Below are 20,852 nucleotides of genomic sequence, written 5' to 3' on the forward strand. Positions count from 1 at the left end.
TCAAAATGCTTTTAGTGAAGCTTCTTGATTGACTTAGTGAACATCTATGTACTCCAGTTTTTCTCATAGTATTGCTCATTATTGGTTGAGTGACTACATGTAAGACAAATGCTAAACTACGAGGCAATGTGTTTCTCCTCATCTCCCTTCTGCTTTGGAGAATACACTTATTTGTGGAATCACTTTTCTTTGTAACAAATGCATAATAAACCTAGAAATAGCTTCTAATTTTGCACGAATAACAATTTTAGGCACAATTCATCTATTTTATCATCTTTATGATGTATTTTGAATAAGATATTTGACAAAATCTGGCTCCTGTTTACGGAATATTTCAGATGAATAGATAATTTGCCATTTGAAGAGATTATCTTTATACTCTTAAAACATGGGTTATTATTTTTGGAGAGGTTGGTTAGTGGTTAAGAGTGTTTGCTGCTTTTGTGGAAAACCTAGGTTCAGAATCCGACATCCATATGACATCTTACAAACATCTGGCTCCAGTTCCAGGGAATTCAGTGTTCTCTTCTGGCCTCCATGGTACACATATATATTGCAACCCAAACACTCAAACACATAAAATAAAAATATATGAATCTTTAAATATAAAACATGGTTGTCAGTGATTGTCAAGTGTGAAACTCAAATGCTGAAATTTTTAGTCATGACCAAAGATGTCAAAGCAGGCCTGAAAGGCAAGGATTGCTATAGAGTTAGCTCTTCTCCAACAGGAGCACCATAGACATCTTCCATTCGTTTCTCATGTGAGCTTCAGACCTCACACTTGATGAGTCAGTGCTCAATCATGGACTCCCAGGATCAAACCATAAAGCAACAATACCACCCCTTCCTCATTCATTTGATTCCATTTTAAAATTAGTTCTCCCAGACTCACAAAAGACTCACTTTGAGAAGAATAATGGGGTCTTGAGCATTTATACTTCTGGAGAGTTTCAATTGGCTTCTACACCACCAGATTTTCTTCTAGTGGATGAGCCAAACGTCCTTTGAGTGAAGTCATCAGATGATCCAATCAGAGAGCCTGTCTTATTCTTCCTATACGTGGAGCAATGTTAATCACAGATGCTCAGTTCACTATGCAGGAGAGGCTGCTTGGTGACTGTTCTTCATTGGTAGAATTGTCTTGCAGTAAGCCATGTGGCAGCAACTAAAGGGATAAAAATACAGATTAATTTAAGTTGTAAGAGCTAGTTAGCAATAAGCCTAAGCCATCAGCCAGGCATTTATAATTAATATTAAGTCTCTGGGTGGTTTATTTTGGAAGCTGGCTGGTGGGACAGAATTGACCAGCAGTCCTGACAGGAAAACTCTACCTACATTGTGTAATTAAAAAAACTGGAATTTTTGTACTGTTGTTAAGAAGGCTGCTTAATTTTGGTGTGTGGGGTTGTTCTTATTTATTTGCAAGCTTTTTGTAACAAAGTTTATTAAAAATAACAAAGAAGACAAGATGGTAGAATTATATGAGAGAACACTAGTTTGGTTCTGAGACTGAATGCTTGTTCTTGTGGTTTCCTTACACTCACTAGAGTTCTCAATATGGACTATAATGTGGTCTTATTTGACAGAAAGTTTACAAAGAAGATTTTGAGAAGGAGATTAAAGGGAGGTCCTCGCTGGATTTAGACAAGACTCCTGCATTTCTACACGTGAAGTACATCACCAACCTGATGAGGGAGGTATGGCCTTGTGCATTTATAGTAGATATCACACAGGAGGAAAAAAGACTCCAGAAACATCTGCTCAGCAGTTCTCTGCCAGCTGCATACCTGAGGTGTGAATGCCTTATCCTGGCCTTCACTAACAGAGTTTTGCATTTTCTTAACTCAGGGAAGTGCAAGTTAATATGTCTGTTTGCTGTTGAAGGAAGAAATTCTCCATATGTTCTGTAAAAACTTGAAAAGTTTTCTGCTTTTGTGTTGTGATTCTAGCTCAGAAGCTTTGTGAGTAGGGAGTTTTATAGCTCTATAGCAGCTGGCTCTTACAAGAAACACTTCATTCTCTCTATCATACAACCATAGAAAATTATATATAATTTTATACTGTAAAAGACATAATATATATAAACTTTTTATTTAGAGAGAGGTGAATATATGCAGTACCCCACTACCACAGATTATATAGTTGAGTTTTCCACATTTGGGGAAATCTTGGAGATTAGCACATCTGGGGTGCAAACGTTAAGCCTTGCTCTGGAACTAACTTTTAAGACCAGGCTGGCCTTGAACTTGCAGAGGTCCACCTGTCTCTGCCTCCTGAGTGCTGGGTTTAAAAAAATATACTACCATGCCTGGCTGAGAAAATCAATTTTTTGACAACTTGATTCTCATAAATTTAGTATCATGAAACATTTTCTACAATCATCTTTAATTAAAAAAATTGAATCCTAATTTGTAATTATTTGTTTGCGTGTGAATTTGTGTACCTAAGTACGGTGTCATGGAGGCCAGAAGTCTTCAGTCGCCTAGAACTGGAGGTGTGAGCCACCCAAACTGGGACCCTAGGTCAGATCCTCGAGAGCCGTACATGCTCTGAACTGCTGAGCCATCTCTTCAGCTTTCTGGGTAGTTTTCCTGCAGCAGCACAACATTTGATAGCAGAAATGAGGTACTCGGGAAAGTCTGTGATTTATTCAAAAGTTCTTTCTCTTCTACAGAGGGGAACATTACAGAGTTAGCACGTGGAGCCCAAGAACTTATTGCTGTGCTTTGCTTTTATCTTCACAGAAATTTTCTTGAAATCTTAAGTAAAATTTAGCTGAAAATTGAGATATTAAATTTGTTCAACATTAAAATCCTTAACTTTAATAAATCAAAACATGTGTGTATATCAACATTTTAAAAATTAATCCTTTTCCTCCAAGTGGCTCAAAGCTAACTTAGAGCTCTTCTGATTCTACTGTGATAGTCTCATTGGAATGATTTTATGTTAATGTAATCTAGAATATAATGCATAAGTAGAATATAGAAAGAAAAGTGAAGTCCAATCTTATTCTAAATTTTTGAATCAAAGAAATGATCTCTCTGAAAGAAATGTCTCAAGCCAGTGGAATGAATTGAAGCATGATTTCTGTTTGGAGGCCTGTCATCATGACCTTTTAATAAGTTAAGTGACAGCTGACCTTTGCCATTTAAGTGACATCAGAAATTACTGGGATTCCCTAGAGTAGCCATACAACTCCTATAGGGATTCTCCTGTCCTGTGTATGTGTTTGTTTTTGTCACTTCTTACTCCTGGAATTTTCTTTGAAACTGAGAACAAATACATGGGAGAGTCCTGCTACTGCTCTGTGTTTTAAAATCATCTTCTTGGTGTGCATGTCAGAGTCGGATCTCCCGATCATTTGCTTGCTGACCAAGTGAGCTGAGTCTTTTCCTTTTATTCCTTTCTTCTTGCTTAATGGGGAAAATATGAGCCTCGTCCCTTCAAAGGAAGCATGCTGAACAATAATGCTATGAGTTGCCTATAATTAAAACATAGCAAGATTTACTTAATAGCGTTTGGACTTAGGATTCAGAATGTCTGAACTGGACAGGTAAAAGCCGACAAAACTATTCATTAGATTAGGCAGCTTGGGGCTATTAGAACAAAATATCATAGACTGAGTGACTTCAAATCAGACAGTCCTCCTGGTTCTGAAAACCAAACCCCAAATCAAGGTGCTGGTGGGTTTGGCTCCAGGTGAGAGCTCTGTTCTTGCTTGCCATTGGCTGCTGCCTGACTGCCACCACAATAGAGGTAACAAGGGGTCTCTGGTCTCGTTTTCTGTGGAGCCTTTAGTTCATCATGGGCCCTACCCTGTAACCCAGTCAAACCAAATTACCTTCCAAAGGAGCTAGGCCACAACGCATGGGTTTTAGAAGACTCACAAGTACTTCATTCACAACGGCCAATGTTTTACTTAGTTGCACAGAGATGTCTAATGGAAAAAGCCATTTGGTTACTTTATACAATTATACATTTCTACATATTAGCCCTTAATTGTAAATGGATTCTTCGCTCTATACTTTATGGTTTTATATTGCCATTTAGAGTTTCCAAAGTATCACTTTATATTTTAAAGTGTATGTTTTATGTAAGGCCTTTGGCTGCTCCAATATTTTGCCTGATTTTTCTCCATTGCCCTTTGGTGTTAATAGAACATTTATTTTATTTCCTTTTATCAAGATGGAAATGGAGACTGAGTTACTCAAAGGCCTCCTAAAGGTCACACGATCAAATTAGTAACGAGGCTGTGACTTTCAGCAAGGTCGTTTGACTGAGAGCCACTTCCAAGATCACACGCAGGCTTGACAAAGTCCCCTAAAGTCATTGTTTGATCAGAAATCAGGCTAATTTAATGATTTATGAAAGGGGCATGTGACATAACAGAAACTGCAGAATTAACTGGAATCTGATCTCTTATTATTAAGGGGAGTTATAATTTTTATTGAGCAAAATAGTCATAAAATGAAGCCTGTTATGACAGAATAAGATCTTGTTTTATAATGGAAGTAAATAAGGAAATAAGCAGTTTTTCAGTAGGAAATAATTTATAAAGAAGGGTCTGCAAAGCAGCCATGTCTACTTAAAATATAGTGTCAAAGGCTGGGATGTAGCTCAGCTGGCAGGGTGCTTGCCATCCCAGCACGCACACACCAGCTGTGGCCGTACATACCTAGAACTCCAGCACTCTGGAGGGAGGGGGAGAGAGGTTAGAACTTCAAGGTCATATCTCTCTCTGTAGAGATTTCTAGGCCAATCTGGGCTTTATGAGGCTCTATCTAAAAAATAAAAAAAAATGCGATATTAAGACAGATCTTTTTAAAACAGATCTTTGAATAAAATACAAACTTAAAAATACCTCTGGCTACAGCAACCTTTGGCTTTGTAATTCTTTTCCAGTCAGTTCGTTTAGAAATTCACATTAAATAGATATTTCCAAAATCACTTCAAACAAAAGAAGCATATTTATTCTTAAGATTTTCTCCAGCACTTGAAGGGAAGATATCTTTTTGAAGAAGTTCAGTATGATACCAAAAGAGATTGGGAGAAAGGGTGAAACACTGGCAAAAGTGGATGCCACTTTGAGTTTGATAGAGGAGAAAATTAAACATCAATGGGAAAAGGCAGGAATGTTCAGCATCTAATTTTCTTCCTTCCTAGCAATATTTTCTCCTGTCTGTGGTCTCGAGAAGATCCGTACACTGGCATATGAGTTACAGTAGTTGCTGACATATCTTCAGATGAAATGTTCTATTCTTGTCTTACAGAAAGAATATAAAAAAGATTTGGAAAATGAAATAAAAGGGAAAGGGATGGAACTTAGTTCCGAAGTTCTTGACATTCAGAGAGCAAAGAGAGCGTCTGAAATGGCCAGCGAGGTGAGTAGCTTCGGTTAGCTGGTCAGAATGAGAGCCTTTTCGGCTGCTTTCCCTGCTGTTGTAGCTTTCTTGAAGGTTCTATGTGACACAACTCGTGTGTGTAGGTGATAGTGAACGTCGATGTCATAGGCTTTTCCCGGGAAGCAAATCAGAGGTAACTTCTTCCTCACAATCTTTCTATATGCTGTGGGGGCAGAAAGTGGTCAGTTTAGAGAAATCTGCGTCATAGGCAAGATACTCCTGTGAGATTTGGCTTGCTTTTGGAAGGCAAGTAAAAGGTGTGGCCTCCTGTCCTGGAAACAACTGCAATTGAGCGGCTTGTGCTGTTTTTCTCTTTAAGCAACACACGTTTCTAGTCTTCAGCTGGTCGCTAAATAGTTAAAGCTCCATATGGAGTGAAAGTAGTTGTTTCTCATTACACACGAACTTTATAAGAAGAAATGAAGTGTCCGAGACATAGTTTCAGTCTCCTAGTCCTTGTATGGTCGTGACTTTGCTCTAACATTGTGGCTTTGACGAGACCCTTTCTGGTTAAAAAGCTTTACATACACCCACATACACAGACAACCTTCCTTCAGGTACCCGGCACACACATGGCCTCCGGCACCTGGTTAAAGACCTGGCTGCTTCACTTTGGTCCTACCCCCACCCACTCTGACCTAAGAACCCTGCTGTAGATACCTGACTGTATTGGCTGCCAACATCTGGTAAGAAACCCAGTCTCTTCTGTCCACTCTGGTTCAATTCTCCAATGAAAAGACATAAACAAGCCCATAGAATTAGAAAATCGTGTCTACCTTTTTGTTGTCTACAAGAAATAAACCTCTCTTTCTTGACTAGAGAGAAAGATGGAAAAAAAATAATCCAAGCAAATGGGACCAGGAAACAAGCAGACCTAGCTGCTCTGAACCAACACAGATGACCTCAATCCCAAACTAATCCGAAGAGAAAAGGTCACTTCATTCTGCTCCACCAAGAAGACATTGTAATTCTACACACAAGTCCACCAAAGTTGGCTGCACCCAATTTTATACAGCAAACACTGCGAGGCATTAAGTCACAGATTAACCCTGACACAGTTACAGTAGTGACTTCAATATGTATTTTCCCCAATGGACAGAATATAATCAGAGAAACACTGGAGATAAACTGCATCATAGGTCAAATAACCCTGATAGATATTCACATAACATTCTTCCCACACATTACAGAAGACGCAGTTTTGGGCAGCATGCTAAAGAAGTTTCTCTAAAACAGATAATATAGTAATACACACACACACAAAAAAAACTCAACAAATTTAGGAATACTGAAGTAGTATTCAAATTCATGCATTCAATTTGACTGCGGTCAAGTAAAGTTTGGTTAGCAAATAAGAAAAAAACAAAAAATAAATAACAAGAGACACACCAGAAGATATGCAAACTCAGAGATCAAGCTACTCAGTTGTCAAGTATTTGAACTTTTGAGGAAATTAAGAAAGAAACGGAAAATGTCTGAGAATTAAATAAAAATGAAAACATAGCTTACTAAATCTCTGGGATAAAATGAAAAAAGTCTTAAAAGGAAATTCATTGCTCTGAGTGCTTACATTAACAATGAGATGAACTTCAAACAGATAATTCAATAAGGCACTCAAAAGGTTTGGAAAAACAAGAACAAACCAAACTGAAGCAGTAGATAGGAAAAATAATTGAAACCAGGGCAGAAATGAAAGAACTAGAGACAAATATGCCAACAGTGCACTCTGAGGAAGCAATAACATGGAGGTTGGTTCTTTGAAAAGATAAATGAGATTGACAAAACTTAGTCAAATTAGCTAAAAGAGAGAATATTCAAATTAATAAAATTAGAGCTGACAGGGAGACATAACAACAAACTGAACAAAGGTACTCATGAATAATATTCACCATGACCAAGTTTGCTTTATCTCAAAGATGCAGGGATAGCTTAACATATGCAAATTGATAAATGTAATAAAACTTGTAAATGGACTTAAAAACAAAATATATGATCATCTTAGTAGATACAGAAAATTCTTTTGACAAAGTGTAACATCCTTTCATAATAAAAGTCCTAGACACAACAGGAATGGAGAGAACAAATCTCAACATAATAAAGGCTGCTCTACATGTCAAACCCACTGCACTTGTGCTAAATGGAGAAAACCCCAAAGCAACTCCATTAAAATCAGGAACAAGACAAAGCTGGGCATTATCTCCTCTCCAGTTCAATACAGTGCTTGAAGTGAGGCTAGAACAATAGAATAACAATGGGAAATAAAAGTGATATAGGTAAAGAAGTCAAAGCATTCCTGTTTGCATTCTTCACAGAAATTGATAAAACAGTCTTGAAATTTATATGGAAACAGGGAAGACTGCTAGTCTTCTTTAGTTGTGATAATGTGTCCAGTTAACGTTGGGAGGTCAGTCTTGTTATTGCTTGTCAATTATATCTGGAGAGTTTACTTTATATGTAAATTGTTAGGGTCCAGTTGAAAATTGAGTGCTAAGATGGTAGTATAAATAACAACAAGCCATGATGCTTTAGGACAAAAAAAAAAAAAAAAGGACTGGCCTGGTCATATAGGTCATATAGAAACGGAGACTAGAGAAAGCCGTCCTTCTATTCCTAAGTCCCACTAATGATGGGCTCTGTGTTTGCTGCTTCATTTTCCTCACTATGGCTCTCCCATTGAGCAACGCTCATCCTTCTTTCACAGACAAGAAGGACCAGTAGGAGTCATCTGTAGTGTCGCAGGGCTTGGCTGCTGAGCACTCTGGTCTCCTTAGCAATCTTCTTCCTATAGTGTGAACCCATCTGTATCTTTTTGTCTGTCTCTCAGGTCCAAGACAACTCTTCATGAAAATTCTCACTCAAGAATTCCCCTTTAACAGTATAAAAACATCTCCAGTGAGAATAGTGGTTTTAATTATGCATACTTCCCAAATTACTTAGTTCTGGGGGATTGTGCATAGTAATAAACATTCCATTCTCTTGGACTTTGGTTATTTACCTTTTCTCTTCATTCTTAAAGTGTGTGTGTGTGTGTGTGTGTGTGTGTGTGTGTGTGTGTTGTACATTCATGCATCTGTGTTTGCACATATATGTGGTATGTGTCCAGAGGCTGAGTGTCTCTGTGATTTCTCTCTACTGAGGGTCTCTGCTGAACTGAGCTTACTGATGTGTCTTGTCTAGTCTATGTGGCTTCTGAGGGATCGAAACTTTAATCCTAATGCTTGTATAGAAAGTGCTTTATCCACTAAGTCATCTCACAGCCTCTCTCTTGGTCATTGACTACAAGTATATGTTGTCCACAGTGTGTCTAAATTGTGTTCAATGTTGCTATTATAGAAAGAATACAAGAAGGACCTGGAGTTGGAAATTAAAGGGAAAGGAATGCAAATTGACACTGATACTCTTGAAATACAACGAGCCAAAAACGCTGCCAAGATAGCCAGTGAGGTAAGTGGAGAGAATCACACAGACCTTGAAACTCCTATTTTTATACTCAGCAAGTCATATCAACAACTGGATTTGTGCATGGAGTCTCTCAAAGCTTTGTGGATTTGTTTGACAGTTTAGAATGGACAGTGTTTCAAATCATGATCTTTATTTGAAAATTTGTAGTTTCCACTTCACTCTCAGACTTTAAGTACAGCAAAGAAAGCCTGGAAAGAGACATTTTAATAGAGTACACACAGATACATGCATGCATGGACACACACCCTGACACATTTCATTCCTGTGTTACATTTCATGTTAGTCTAGGGTATAATAAATACTGTGGTAGTCCATTTTCTGTAGTGTAGCTCATATTCTGCTTGGCATATTTGTGTTTCCAATGTTTTGAGAAAATCATCGAAACCACATGTTGAGATTTTAATGTGAATACAATCTTTATTTCCATGTGTTTAGAAGACATCCTTTGTCACTTTATATCTGTGCTTGAGATTTCTAAAGCCCTAGCTTTTGGGTTAAGACATGATACATTTTGAATGACCATGCACGTTCATTCGGTGCTACTTTCTCTGTGTGCAATACATATGAAGATGTGGGCATAACGAACCTGTAGGGGTCAGATCATATGTACATTTTCTAAAGAGTTACCTGGGATTGTGTTCCATGCTTCCCGAATCTCCCCAGTAATTCTGAAAGAATAAACAAGTCCCTGGAGTTTGATTGTGTTAGGATAAGGCAGTTTTATAAGAGTAATATAGAAAGCTGGGTTGCAGATTAAGGAAGGTGACTTACTTATCTCAATTTTGGTAGTGGGGCTTCACTAGGGCTTCTCTGGAAGCTACTGTGACTCTTATACTGTGACTTCTACAGCATAATTGGCCCTTTTTGGAAGTTTGAGATTTCCAGATCTATATGTATGATATATAGGCAAACGTGCTCTTGTATATCCACAGATGTAAATAAGCCTTAAATGCAGTTATGCTGAATCATTTCCTTTGTTTTGTTTTCATTTATTGCAGATTCTTTTTCATTACTTCATAGAGTTTGCCTAACTTTTTCAGAAAAATTATATATTTTATAATGTAGTTGTGAATATGAAGCTGTTAAAAGTTCTGTTGTCCATCTGTGTAAGATCTCAACATGACACACCCAAATCAGAGCTCACAATTTCTCTTCTTGTTTTTGTCTCTTCTGCCTCTTCAAATGGCACCAGACAAGTATTAGATGTCACCTTGATTCTGCTTATCAATTACTGCTTGTGACGCTATTCTACATCCACTTACATTTCCCTGCCCCAAACTAAGGTACCATGTTCATTATCAGCACTGATGCTGTCATGAGTGAGCAGTGTCAGTAACACAGATGGACATTCTTGTGTATTTCCACAGTGTCAGCATATATTGAATAACGCCAAATTCATAAGGTTTAGTAGTTTCAATGACAATAATTTGTAATAAACCCCACCCACCTTGGTAGCTTGAACAAAGTAAATGAAAGTTTTTTATTCTAATTAATTGCTATTCTATCTTGATTACTCTTTACTCTTTTACATCACACACACATGCAATATATGTGTGTATGCAGATAAACAATCACACACATGTATGAATACAAGTAAAAGAGACTGCGGCAGAATTCAAAGTTCAAGAGCTCTTAGAAGTGGGCTAAGGAAGAGTCTGTGTAGAAAAATGTAGACAAAAAGTGAACCATATTGGTGTGGAAAACGAGCTGCTGGTGCAGCTACTGCTGGAGCTGAAACCTGGGAGTGAAGCTGCAGAAACAGAAAAGTAAAGGCAAAACTGGGTCCCGAGCGGAAATGGATCAGGAGCAGGGAACAGAGGTGGTTCAGGGAATAGATCTGGTCAGGTACAAGTCCAGATGAGGTGAACAGGAAGATGAGTAAGCAGCCGGGTACCTGTGTCAAACAGTGGGTAACTGAGCCAGGTCAGGGAGTCCATGATCCTTGATCATTGACACACACCAGGTATGAAATTATAGGCTTGTTGGGGCCATTCCTCCACAGTGTTAGGTATCCATCACTTACGAGGGCCAGGTGTGAGCATTGCTCTTTTTCTCAACCCGGTGTGCCCCATAAATTCTTGAGTTTCCCTGGTATGATTTTAGCACACACATGTGCCTCCAATTTAACTTATTCCTAATAAACTTGTAGGCTGGTTCCCAGGAATGAGTCATTAGCCAGTGAGTGCCAGGTGAGTGATGTCTGATAGAGGGTGTGTTTTGGGGTCCACCAAGGGGCCACAGTCAAAACGTAGTCAGAGGCTTCTTCTATAATGGAATGTGAGGCCAAAACAGAGCCCAAAAAGCCAGTGTTATACAATACGGAGTTTCTTGGAGTAGGGCATAGTATGATTTCAACAGTTGTAGTGAATTCTTAGACCAGATTCTATCTTAGTTCTTCCTGTCTTCATGTATGTCTTTAAAAATCACAACAGCTATACTTTTATGAGGTTTTCTTATTCATATTTAGAGGCTGCATTGAGCATTAGCTTAACTTAGCAGATTAGAGTGTATTGCAAAAGGGTAGGGATTCAAGGCTAGAAAAAGGTGCTTGCATAATAATAATTCCAATTATTATCATTGAAATGGCTGCTCAAGCCAGCTGAAAGCCTTCTGGAGCAAGGACTATGGAATAAGGATAAGCTATGAGTTTCACCATCGGCTTAGTAGCAGGCTTTGGGGACATGTAAGCCCGTTATTTCAGTAGGTCGGGATTTTTAATCACTCATTTTTGTACACTAGTTGAGATTTTTCTGTATTTTTTCTTTTAATATCCAAAGTGGGGTTTAAAAGTAGTGTCCATGTGTTACATTGTAGAGTCAGTGTACCTCAGTAGTCAAACTTGTACCATGTCTGTAGGCTTTCTATAGCCCATGAGGCATTAGCAAACTGAGGCTCTTGGTACACTTATGTGTTTGGGACGAAAGTTTAAACCTTCCAAATTTAGAGGTGTTTTGTTCATACAGTGATGAAGTTGCCTAGTGACAACTTTTTCAAAATGTGCTTGGTCATTATGAAAGGTTTTAGATTGCTTAAGGGTGATATGGTTCAGTCTCCTTTCCTGACTCTGTGCCCAGACACGGTGAATCTGTTGTCATTCATATCCAGGGAGATAAAGCTCTTCTGATATACTTTATGGTAAAGGAAGTGCATATATCCCCAAACTAGCTAGGTAGAACCAAGGATGGAGTAGAATGATTTAATTAAGTCCCATAGGGTCCTGAGACTTGGGCCAGTGTTACATAAACCCAGTGATTTAGAATGGAAGTATAGTATGTTGCAATAATCTAGAATAATAGCAATCTTATATTGACTTTGATAGTCAACAATAGAATTCTGTAGTTACCAATAAATTTTCAAGTTTATCATTGGAATATAAAAGTTTCCCCAGTCTAGTTCTGTACTTTCTCTTATTGAAGTTTAGTAGACAAAGCCTCCTGATTATGTATGAATATGTTATTGCACATCATACTTCTATTATACTTGTTATATAGAAATGAAGAAATAAGGTCTAACCTAATTCCAAAACATATAGTCCCGATGTCAAAGTGACATTATGGTTTTTTTACAGCACCATTTTGAAATGATTACTGAGTACTGTGTGTTTTATTCTCTACAGAAAGACTATAAAAGAGATCTGGAGACAGAAATTAAAGGGAAAGGAATGCAGGTCACTGCAGACACTCTGGATGTTCGGAGAGCTAAGAGGGCATCTGAGATGGCCAGCCAGGTAAGGAAGGTGTGAGCACAGAGTCTCACGTGAAGGTCCTGGAGGAGTGGAAATGTCACTTTTCTGTTAAAACACACAAATAGTACTATGACCCTGGAAAGTTAAGCAAATAACCGAGATTATTTTCTGTTCTTGTAGAAGCAATATAGGAAAGACTTAGAGAATGAAATCAAGGGGAAAGGGATGCAGGTGAATATGGACATCCCAGATATGCTTCGAGCCAAGAGGGCGTCTGACATCTATAGCCAAGTTGGTAGAGGATGAAGATGCTTGCAGTAATGTATGCTAATCCTGTCGCTGTGTGCTTCCTGAGTCTTTTTGATTGACATCTTTCTGGAGACATTGCCTTCAAAGTTAGAATGCTTTCTTTTGAGACCTTCCCTACCAAACTTGACAACCATAGATACTAGAAGAACAGTGGTACAGATCAAAATTAGTTGCCATTATAAGGTGCCAAAGTCCCAGTAAGCCCCTTTTTTGAGGCCAAGAACATTTGACATTATTTTTATTTTTAACTCCATTACATACTTGCCTTGAATATTCTTTGTTCATACAACAGAAACATCATTCTAAAAATATTTTATTTCTATTTCACAATGAAGAATATTTTAAATAGCCTTCAATTAAATGAAGTAGTGGAAATTATATATTGTCAACTGATAATGTTAGCTAAAATTTAGGAGAAGACTAAGTTTTCTTAGTAAAATTTATTTGCCAAATATACCTGTCACATATTCTCAAAAAGCTCAAAAGGCTAGGTGTGAATAAGGTCAGTAATATTCTCAGAAGATTGAATATTATGTGTTTTCTTTCATATGAAAAACCTGAATTTAATTACACATGCACACACACACACACACACATACAAACACACACATGCACACATGTGGGGATTGGCAGGAGTCTGTGTGGAGAGGAAGGAACTGATAAAAAGGGGGAAGAGGAGCCTAGTGGGTGACAACAGGAAAGAAAAGACAAAAACTGCTTTTTTAAAAAATCTGAATGTGAGAAAGATAGTATCTCAAGAGAAAATATTTATAGAAGAGCAAAGAACAGATGCTTCTAAAATCTGACTTGGATGAAAATACACATTATTTAATCATCATGTCTTTGCTATAAAATTTACCTTGAAAATACATCCCAGTGGAAAAAGTAATAGAGAAGAATGAAAAACATGAAATTGTTCTAGAAGTAAGGAGTTAAATTTGACTAATGAAATGTATACTGGAAATAGTTTTGACTCAAATTGGATACATTTGTTCAAATTCTGGTTAAAGCAAAGCAAAAAGTGTCAATATTGGTTGAGCCAAGGTGGGAGGGCCAAGATGGTGGAGTGGAAACGTGGGAGGTACCTGTCTGCTCCTCAGTCACCTACCTAGGACAGTGCAGCATGGAACTAGTACTAAAGCCACTGTGTTTGGTTCTTCGTTCCTCATGTTGCACAAAGGCAATGAACTTGGAGACGCAGGCTGTATCTATATGAATTGAGTGTAAATCTCAGGCAAGTACATGAAGCAGGCAAATGGACACATGAGTCAGCGAGGAAGAGTGTGATGACAGCTGCATTCCAACACTTGCTTTGTTTGGCAAGTGCTTCTGTGCCGTATGGTTACCTTCACTAACTGGAGTGCTTGAGTCTCACTTCCCATGCTTCCTAGCTGGTGCCTATACTTCCGCATCTGATAGTGATATCAGTTTGTGAGATTGATCGAATAAGTGAGTGTGTGTTGGGTATTGAAATAATGTCAATTACATCATAACATTATGTGTCCTAGTATGAAGGACGAATCCAGGTTTTATTAAAGGAGCTCACTGTAGCTCATTTAATGGAGAGAAACTTCAGATGTTTAAAAACCTGAACTATGAAAATCGTAGCATGTTTTCCTTAGCCACAGATCTTTACCACAAACAATAAAAAAAAGCGTCAGTCCGGAAGCTTGTAACAAGGTAGACATAGAAAGTTGGGTCATTGCAGAAGAAGGTCCCAAGTTTAGAAAAGACATAGAAGTTCGTCTCTCTGGGGTCTCTGAATGGTGTGGGGTGAGTATTGCAGCCTGCACAGAAGTGGGGCTGCTGACAGACTATGTGCTCACACCCTGGATGTTAGTGATCCTGTCAACATCCGCTTTGACTCTCAAGTTATGAATCACAGCCATGTAGTGTGCTAGAGTTGGAGGCGGCCCCATATCTCCTCCTCCCTCCACACAGAGATTTCAATTTTTAATAATTTTATATTTTTAGAAAAAGTATAAAGACGAAGCTGAGAAAATGCTTTCCAAGTATTCCACTGTGGTAGACACTCCTGAAATCCAGAGAATCAAGACGACACAACAAAACATTAGCAATGTGAGTAGCTGCTGTATGAAGGTCTTAGGGCTAGACAAAGTCCAACTTTGGTTCGGATTTTGGAATATTTGCATTGTATAAGAAGTTAAAGTGGGGATGAGATGTAGGTCTAAACATAAAAGTCACCTGTGCTTCATGGAGCCTTTGTAGTCACAGCCTGAGACAATTCCATGTGTTATTACTGCTGTACCTGGGCTATGGCCAAAACTTCACAGGGGTCAGGTGGGGAGCTTGCCACTTGCTAGCTGTCACAAAGTTTAAATTTTAGGAATTTTCATTAGAGATGTCCACTCTGTATTTTTTTTTTTACAGTTGAAATTGCCTCTCTCTCTCTCTTTCTCTCTCTCTCTCTGTCTCTCTCTCTCTATTATTGCAGCTCTGGGGATTTTATCTAGGTCCTTGTTCATGTTAGGTAAAAGTTCTGCTATTGAACTATAGCCCAGCAACAGCCCCTCCACTTCTAAACTATTATTACTATTTTTTTGGATGTCTTTTCCCTCGTTATCTGATTTTTTTCCTAAATTGCTTACGTTCTTCGCCACATGAATTTATTTCTTCAAAATAAAAATAAATTATTTTCATAAATTCCAATTGTTAGAATTGTTTAGAGTTCCAAATCCAAATTTTGTATTAGACACAAATAGAAGGTGTTGACTGAATTTTAGCTGAGGAAAAGTCTTAGCATCCACACTAATTTTACTGTGAAGATGAATGCAAACACATGAAGGGACCTTCCTCCAGGTTGTCGCTGAATTTGCAAGGACAGCATACCTAGAGACTCACTAGTTTAAAACCGACCCATGAACTTCCCTGCTTTTATTGTGAGTAACAGGAGTCCTTGCCTGGGTCCTGTTAAGAAAGTAGGCCTCTGCTTGTTGATAAATGTATAAACCTGGATTTTTTGATGGAATTTTCAAATGGACCATACGGTCAAATACAATAGTGTAGAATTGGCCCAGTCATTTAGTACTCAAGTACAAGCAAGCGCAAGTGTCTTTAAGCATGAGAACTTCTGGAATACTCTCCACTTTCTCAGTAATTGGCCGATTCTCACTCTCCAGAGAGGTAGACTGTCTGGTGAGTCTGGGATCTCCCTAAGAAGGGCCAGGCTGTGCCTGTGCGAAGAGATGGGCAGTTCCCACTGGCAAGTCAGAGACAGGGCTGCTCCCAGTCCCTGGGATCTGTGATGTTCCTAATTTTCATCTCTTTCAGTTCAGGTCTTACATTACTCTTCCAGCCCCTGTGGTGTCTGTCCATGGATTAGCCAGTGTCGCTGGTGGGACCATTATGACCTCATGGGACTTACTAGGGCCACCGTTTTTCCTTGGAGAACTTTAATTTTGTTTTGCTTTGTGCTTAGAAGGGGCAGATGTCAGGAGTCTCCGGAGTGTTTTGAACAACTCAACAAAGGGGGGGGGGGGAGATGAGGAAAATACAAGAGTCAAGGCCGACACTGGGAGACAAGTGAGGGACTTTTGTATTTGGCAGATTAACAGTGGTGTGACACCTCCCTTGTTTGGGGCTAAATGCTAACAGCTCAGTGAATTTCACTAACATGTAATTAAATTTTTCTCAAATACACAAATGCCATGTATTTATAGTATCTATATCTATATATATTTTAGTTTTACGAGACAGGGTTTCTCTGTGTAAGTTTGACTGTCCTGCTATTTACTTATATTTAAAGCAGGAGACTGTAGATTGCCAATTTATATTCTTAGGGCAAATAATCTACCCCCAGCTAAGGTACTCGTCATGCCTTAGAACAAGTATTAACTGAGCTAAGAGGTTGTGATATCGGAAATCAAAGTCAGCAAGTCAGCATTTATTATAATAATGGGTTATTTCCTCGATTCATGTAACTTTGCTTCTCCTAAATGAAGCCAGTATTCACACTACTGCAAAATCTGAGAAATAATCTTGCTCTGTAACAGGCAGGACTCGAATTCTTATAACCTTACAGTTCTTGTTTTCTTTGTCCCGCTATGAAGATATCTTACAAGGAGGGAGTGGGAGCTGGCACAGCCCTAAGGAACACTCCAGAGATTGAGCGGGTGAAGAAAACCCAGCACAATATCAGCTCAGTAAGTTCTCCACGGCACCAATTATCCTCTCCCACAAACAGGGGCTACATGCCTGTTTTCAGTTCTTGTCTCGGCAGGTTGCTTTTCATCTTTTATTCTTCACGGTCCTGAGAGATGATGTCATCAACCATCAAAGGTCTAACTTCCAAAATAAAAGGACAGCTTTGTTCCCCTTCAACCTGAAGCTCCGTTTCATTTCACTTAGAGCAGCGGAAAGAAGACATGGGCCATTTTAATAAAATCTAGGATTACGTTTCATCTTTTGGAACAGAATTTTAGCTGTGTTAAATTGTGCACAGAAAGGACACCTTGAATATTTTCCCATCTCTTGGAGCAAAGGAATTGTACCCCCAACGAAACGATCAAAGGGCTCAGTATGTTTATATGATAGCTGAAGTGGTGTAGACTTATTTTTCTAATGTAGCACCAACTCGTTTTTGTCCTGTGTCAATCACACTTCCGAGCCTTCCCCAGACACAGCTCTGTACCCATGTTTCTGTTTTCTGGCCTTCTTTCCCCTCTACTTTCTCAGCAAAGAAAATTATATTGGTTGAGTATAAATTGTAAGATCTTACCTGACAGTGTTTTTGACTCTGAGGAATGGCAGGCGAGGTGTTTAGTGTTGTAGGGACAATTTCTCCCATTTACTGCTGGGCATGAGCAAGAGACAGTTCTTGTCCTTCCAGGAGGGGGTTGCACTTGAGTGCATTTCGTATGTTTAGTTTCTTGCCATGGGTGTGAAAAATGATTCTTTCCTTAGCGTTGATTCCCTGCTCCATCTCTTCACCTCTAGTCTAGGAGATACAACATTTTAAAACTTTCCTTTAAATAGTCCAAATAAAACTGCTTTCATGACATGTATTGGGGCTAACTCAGAATTAGCTAGTGTTCCGAGCATGGGACCAGGTGGTGATTTCTGTTGGAAAAGGAATTCCAGGAGGGGCAAGGAAAATTATAAAAACTGTGCAGAGCATGATTGCTGTCAATCTTTTGCCATAAAGGAAGTCCTGTCCTGAGGATAGTATCTAGAGAGAGGACTTGGAGGCCGAGGTCTGAGTTAGAGTGAATGACATTTTGTTTGTTTAATGGGAATCTGAATCAGGCACCACTTGATTCTGGCAGAAAAGTTAGTTTGGGAAAGATGTGTAAAGTGCTACATTCCTTCACTCTGCAATGACAGTGTTAGAAATGCACCCATCACTGTCACAGCTACGAATGTTCTACAGTATGTATGATGTCTAGTTGTTCCTCTACAGGAAATGACTGTGTATTTTTATGAAGAGTCTTGAAAAACAAAAATGTTCACTTTTAGTTATGTTGGACTTTTCCTCCTGAGAAAAATCACAGTGAAATATGTCATCTTTTCTCCCCGAGTCTTTTCTAGCAAACAATAAATGCATAGGTCTCTGAGGTTGGGCCATAACCATAACCCTCTACTTAATATTCAAATGGAAACTTGGCCTTTCAAGATTAGCCTGGTCTGTCAAACCAGGAGGTGATTCTCTAACATTTAAACATCCCGACATTTTCCACCTCTGAAGACAAGCCCTTTTTGCTATTAGCTCTCTGTGCTAAGATCTGATTTTGAATTTCATTTAGAGGAAATCTGTCTGAGTGAACTTTCCATTTAACTATTTTGGGTCTGGGTTAAGACTGACCTCTTGACTCATGTTAAATCCACAGACTCTAAGATGGACGGTATCTGAGAATTCAGCTTTAAGCATCACCGAGTGATTTCTAAAATGTATTTGGTGGAGATTTAAATCTCAGCTAATTTTCAGTGTGCACTCTTTGTTCTTACGTAGGTAGGTTCTCTCTGTCCAGGTCCTGTCTTCTGTGAGTTTCTTCTGAAAGGGAAGACCTTGCCTGTTTGTTTTCTTGCCCTATGTATTATCACTTTCCAGTTGATTTTCCTCTAAATAGATCTAGCTGAAGGGGCAATTCATGGATGGAATGAGTGTCAGGATACAGGGTGTGTTAGTGACTTCTTTCTGTGGCATGACCCAATACCTGACAAGAAGACACTTAAAAGAGCAAAGATCTTTTTGGCTCATGGTTTGAGGGACTGCAGTCCATCATGGCTGCTGCATGGCTGGGGAGTGTGGTGCCTGGTTATACCTCAGTGCCAAAACAGGTAACTAGAACCAGGGTGCCTATAATTCTAGTCTGCAATCCCTGGTGGACCAGTTACTCCCCATGTGGAAAGGTTTCCCAGATTCCCAGGACAATGGCACCAGATGGCAGAAGGTGTGAAGACACATGAACTTCTTTCCTTTCTCTTTTGTTCTAGCCACATTTCCTTCTTTTCTTGTTCAATTTGATTACATCTGTGCTTTCAGTCAGATGTCAATATTTGCAAGACTCTGAGGCTAAGTCAATTTGATTTTTTGCCTTTAAGTGCATGTTAAATTCTAATTAACACATTAATAAATAAAACTGCTTCTCAGGCAGAAAATAATAAACCATTATATTACAATAATTTCTAAAGCATTTTGTACCTATGCTTAATTATAAAACTTTTTGGTTATAAGCAATGTTTGTTTATATTAACTGAAGGATTCCTATAGTGATGGATAAATGTGAATTTATTTGTACTTCAGGATAAAGAACCCAGAAAGCATGAGAAAATATAAGAAATTGCTTCCTATTAAAGGGAATATAATATTGGAAGAAAAATTCAGTTATACAGTGGCAACAATAAGAGAATTCTAAACTATTTTAAGCTTTGGATAGAATAAATTAACTACATTTTAAAATAAATTATTCAGGTGAAATACAAAGAAGGAATTAAGTATGCAGCAGCCATTTCAGATCCTCCCGAGCTAAAGAGAGCAAGAGAAAACCAGAAGAACATCAACAAATGTGGTCGTATTTCCTCCAGTGCTTTTCTGTGGTATTAAAATACCACACACGGTGGGAGCACAGCATCAGCACAGGTGAAGTCTCATTACAATGAGTGCCACTGTGCGAGCCTTCCTTGGACGTGGATAGCATTCCATGCTGCTTTGTACTCTCCACAATGTGCCTCCTAGACATATTTTTAAAATGAAGGTCCACCCTGTGCTCTCAGGGGGATTCAGTGAGTGAGACAGACTACAAGGTATAGCACAATTAATAAAAGCCCAGAGACAGATATTGGGGTTCAACCTGAAGGTCATAAAAGCAGAACAGACAGCTGCTGGTTCTTACCTCAATCTTAGTCTGAAATGGTGATCCTGCCTCCAAGAATCTCATAATGAGATTGTGTGTGTGAGCTGTCTCTTCCCATTTTATAATTCTCTCTAGTGCTGGGATTAAAGACATGAACCATCACCACCTGATTTCTATGGCAAACTAGTATGGCTACTGGGATTAAAAGTGTGTGTCACCACTGCCTGGTCTACAAGACTGACCAGAATGATTGTTTTACTCTCTGATCTTTAGGCAAGCTATATTTATTAAAATACAAATGAACTATCACTACAATAAGGTAGTCTCTAGGAGAAACAGGGCATACATTACTGCTATGCATTGTCTTACATATTGTCACAATGATTTATATTTGTTGATTAGTCACTAATTTTTTAAATATCTGACAAATATCTTTTTTAACCATAAGCAATAATACTTCTTGCAAAGTGTTCTGGAAATACAGAGGATGAATAGTGTGTCCCAGTGGGAGAGGAATAGTCTTGGAGAAGGAACAACACTGGAGTCTTGTAGAGACTTAGAAGAATGATTTCATGTGGCTTTGTGAGGAAGGATCTTCCTGTAAGGGAAAACTAGTATTTTCAGAACCCAAACCTATTAGAAGGGAAGAGGACTGATGTGATGAGCTTTGGGATGGAG

The 20,852-nt window shown here is 38.6% G+C and overlaps 1 protein-coding gene across 7 annotated transcripts in view; it reads left to right on the top strand.

Moving 5' to 3' along the window:
• Window positions 1–20,852, top strand: part of Nebl (nebulette) — a 351,846-nt gene that overhangs the window by 293,423 nt on the left and 37,571 nt on the right. For 3 of the 7 annotated variants that reach the window (XM_087896336.1, XM_087896340.1, XM_087896338.1), the window contains 7 exons: window positions 1,590–1,700; window positions 5,274–5,384; window positions 8,739–8,849; window positions 12,484–12,594; window positions 12,733–12,843; window positions 14,836–14,940; window positions 16,932–17,024. The exons of 2 other annotated variants lie outside the window; for them this stretch is intronic. In XM_087896336.1, coding sequence (XP_087752462.1) covers window positions 1,590–1,700; window positions 5,274–5,384; window positions 8,739–8,849; window positions 12,484–12,594; window positions 12,733–12,843; window positions 14,836–14,940; window positions 16,932–17,024 — 753 coding nt within the window. The remainder of the gene's footprint in view (window positions 1–1,589; window positions 1,701–5,273; window positions 5,385–8,738; window positions 8,850–12,483; window positions 12,595–12,732; window positions 12,844–14,835; window positions 14,941–16,931; window positions 17,025–20,852) is intronic. 2 more of the 7 variants (XM_087896337.1, XM_087896339.1) reach the window with 2 other exon arrangements.

Source organism: Myodes glareolus, chromosome 14 (genome assembly GCF_982192425.1).
Source record: "Myodes glareolus chromosome 14, mMyoGla1.1, whole genome shotgun sequence".
Taxonomy (NCBI): domain Eukaryota; kingdom Metazoa; phylum Chordata; class Mammalia; order Rodentia; family Cricetidae; genus Myodes; species Myodes glareolus.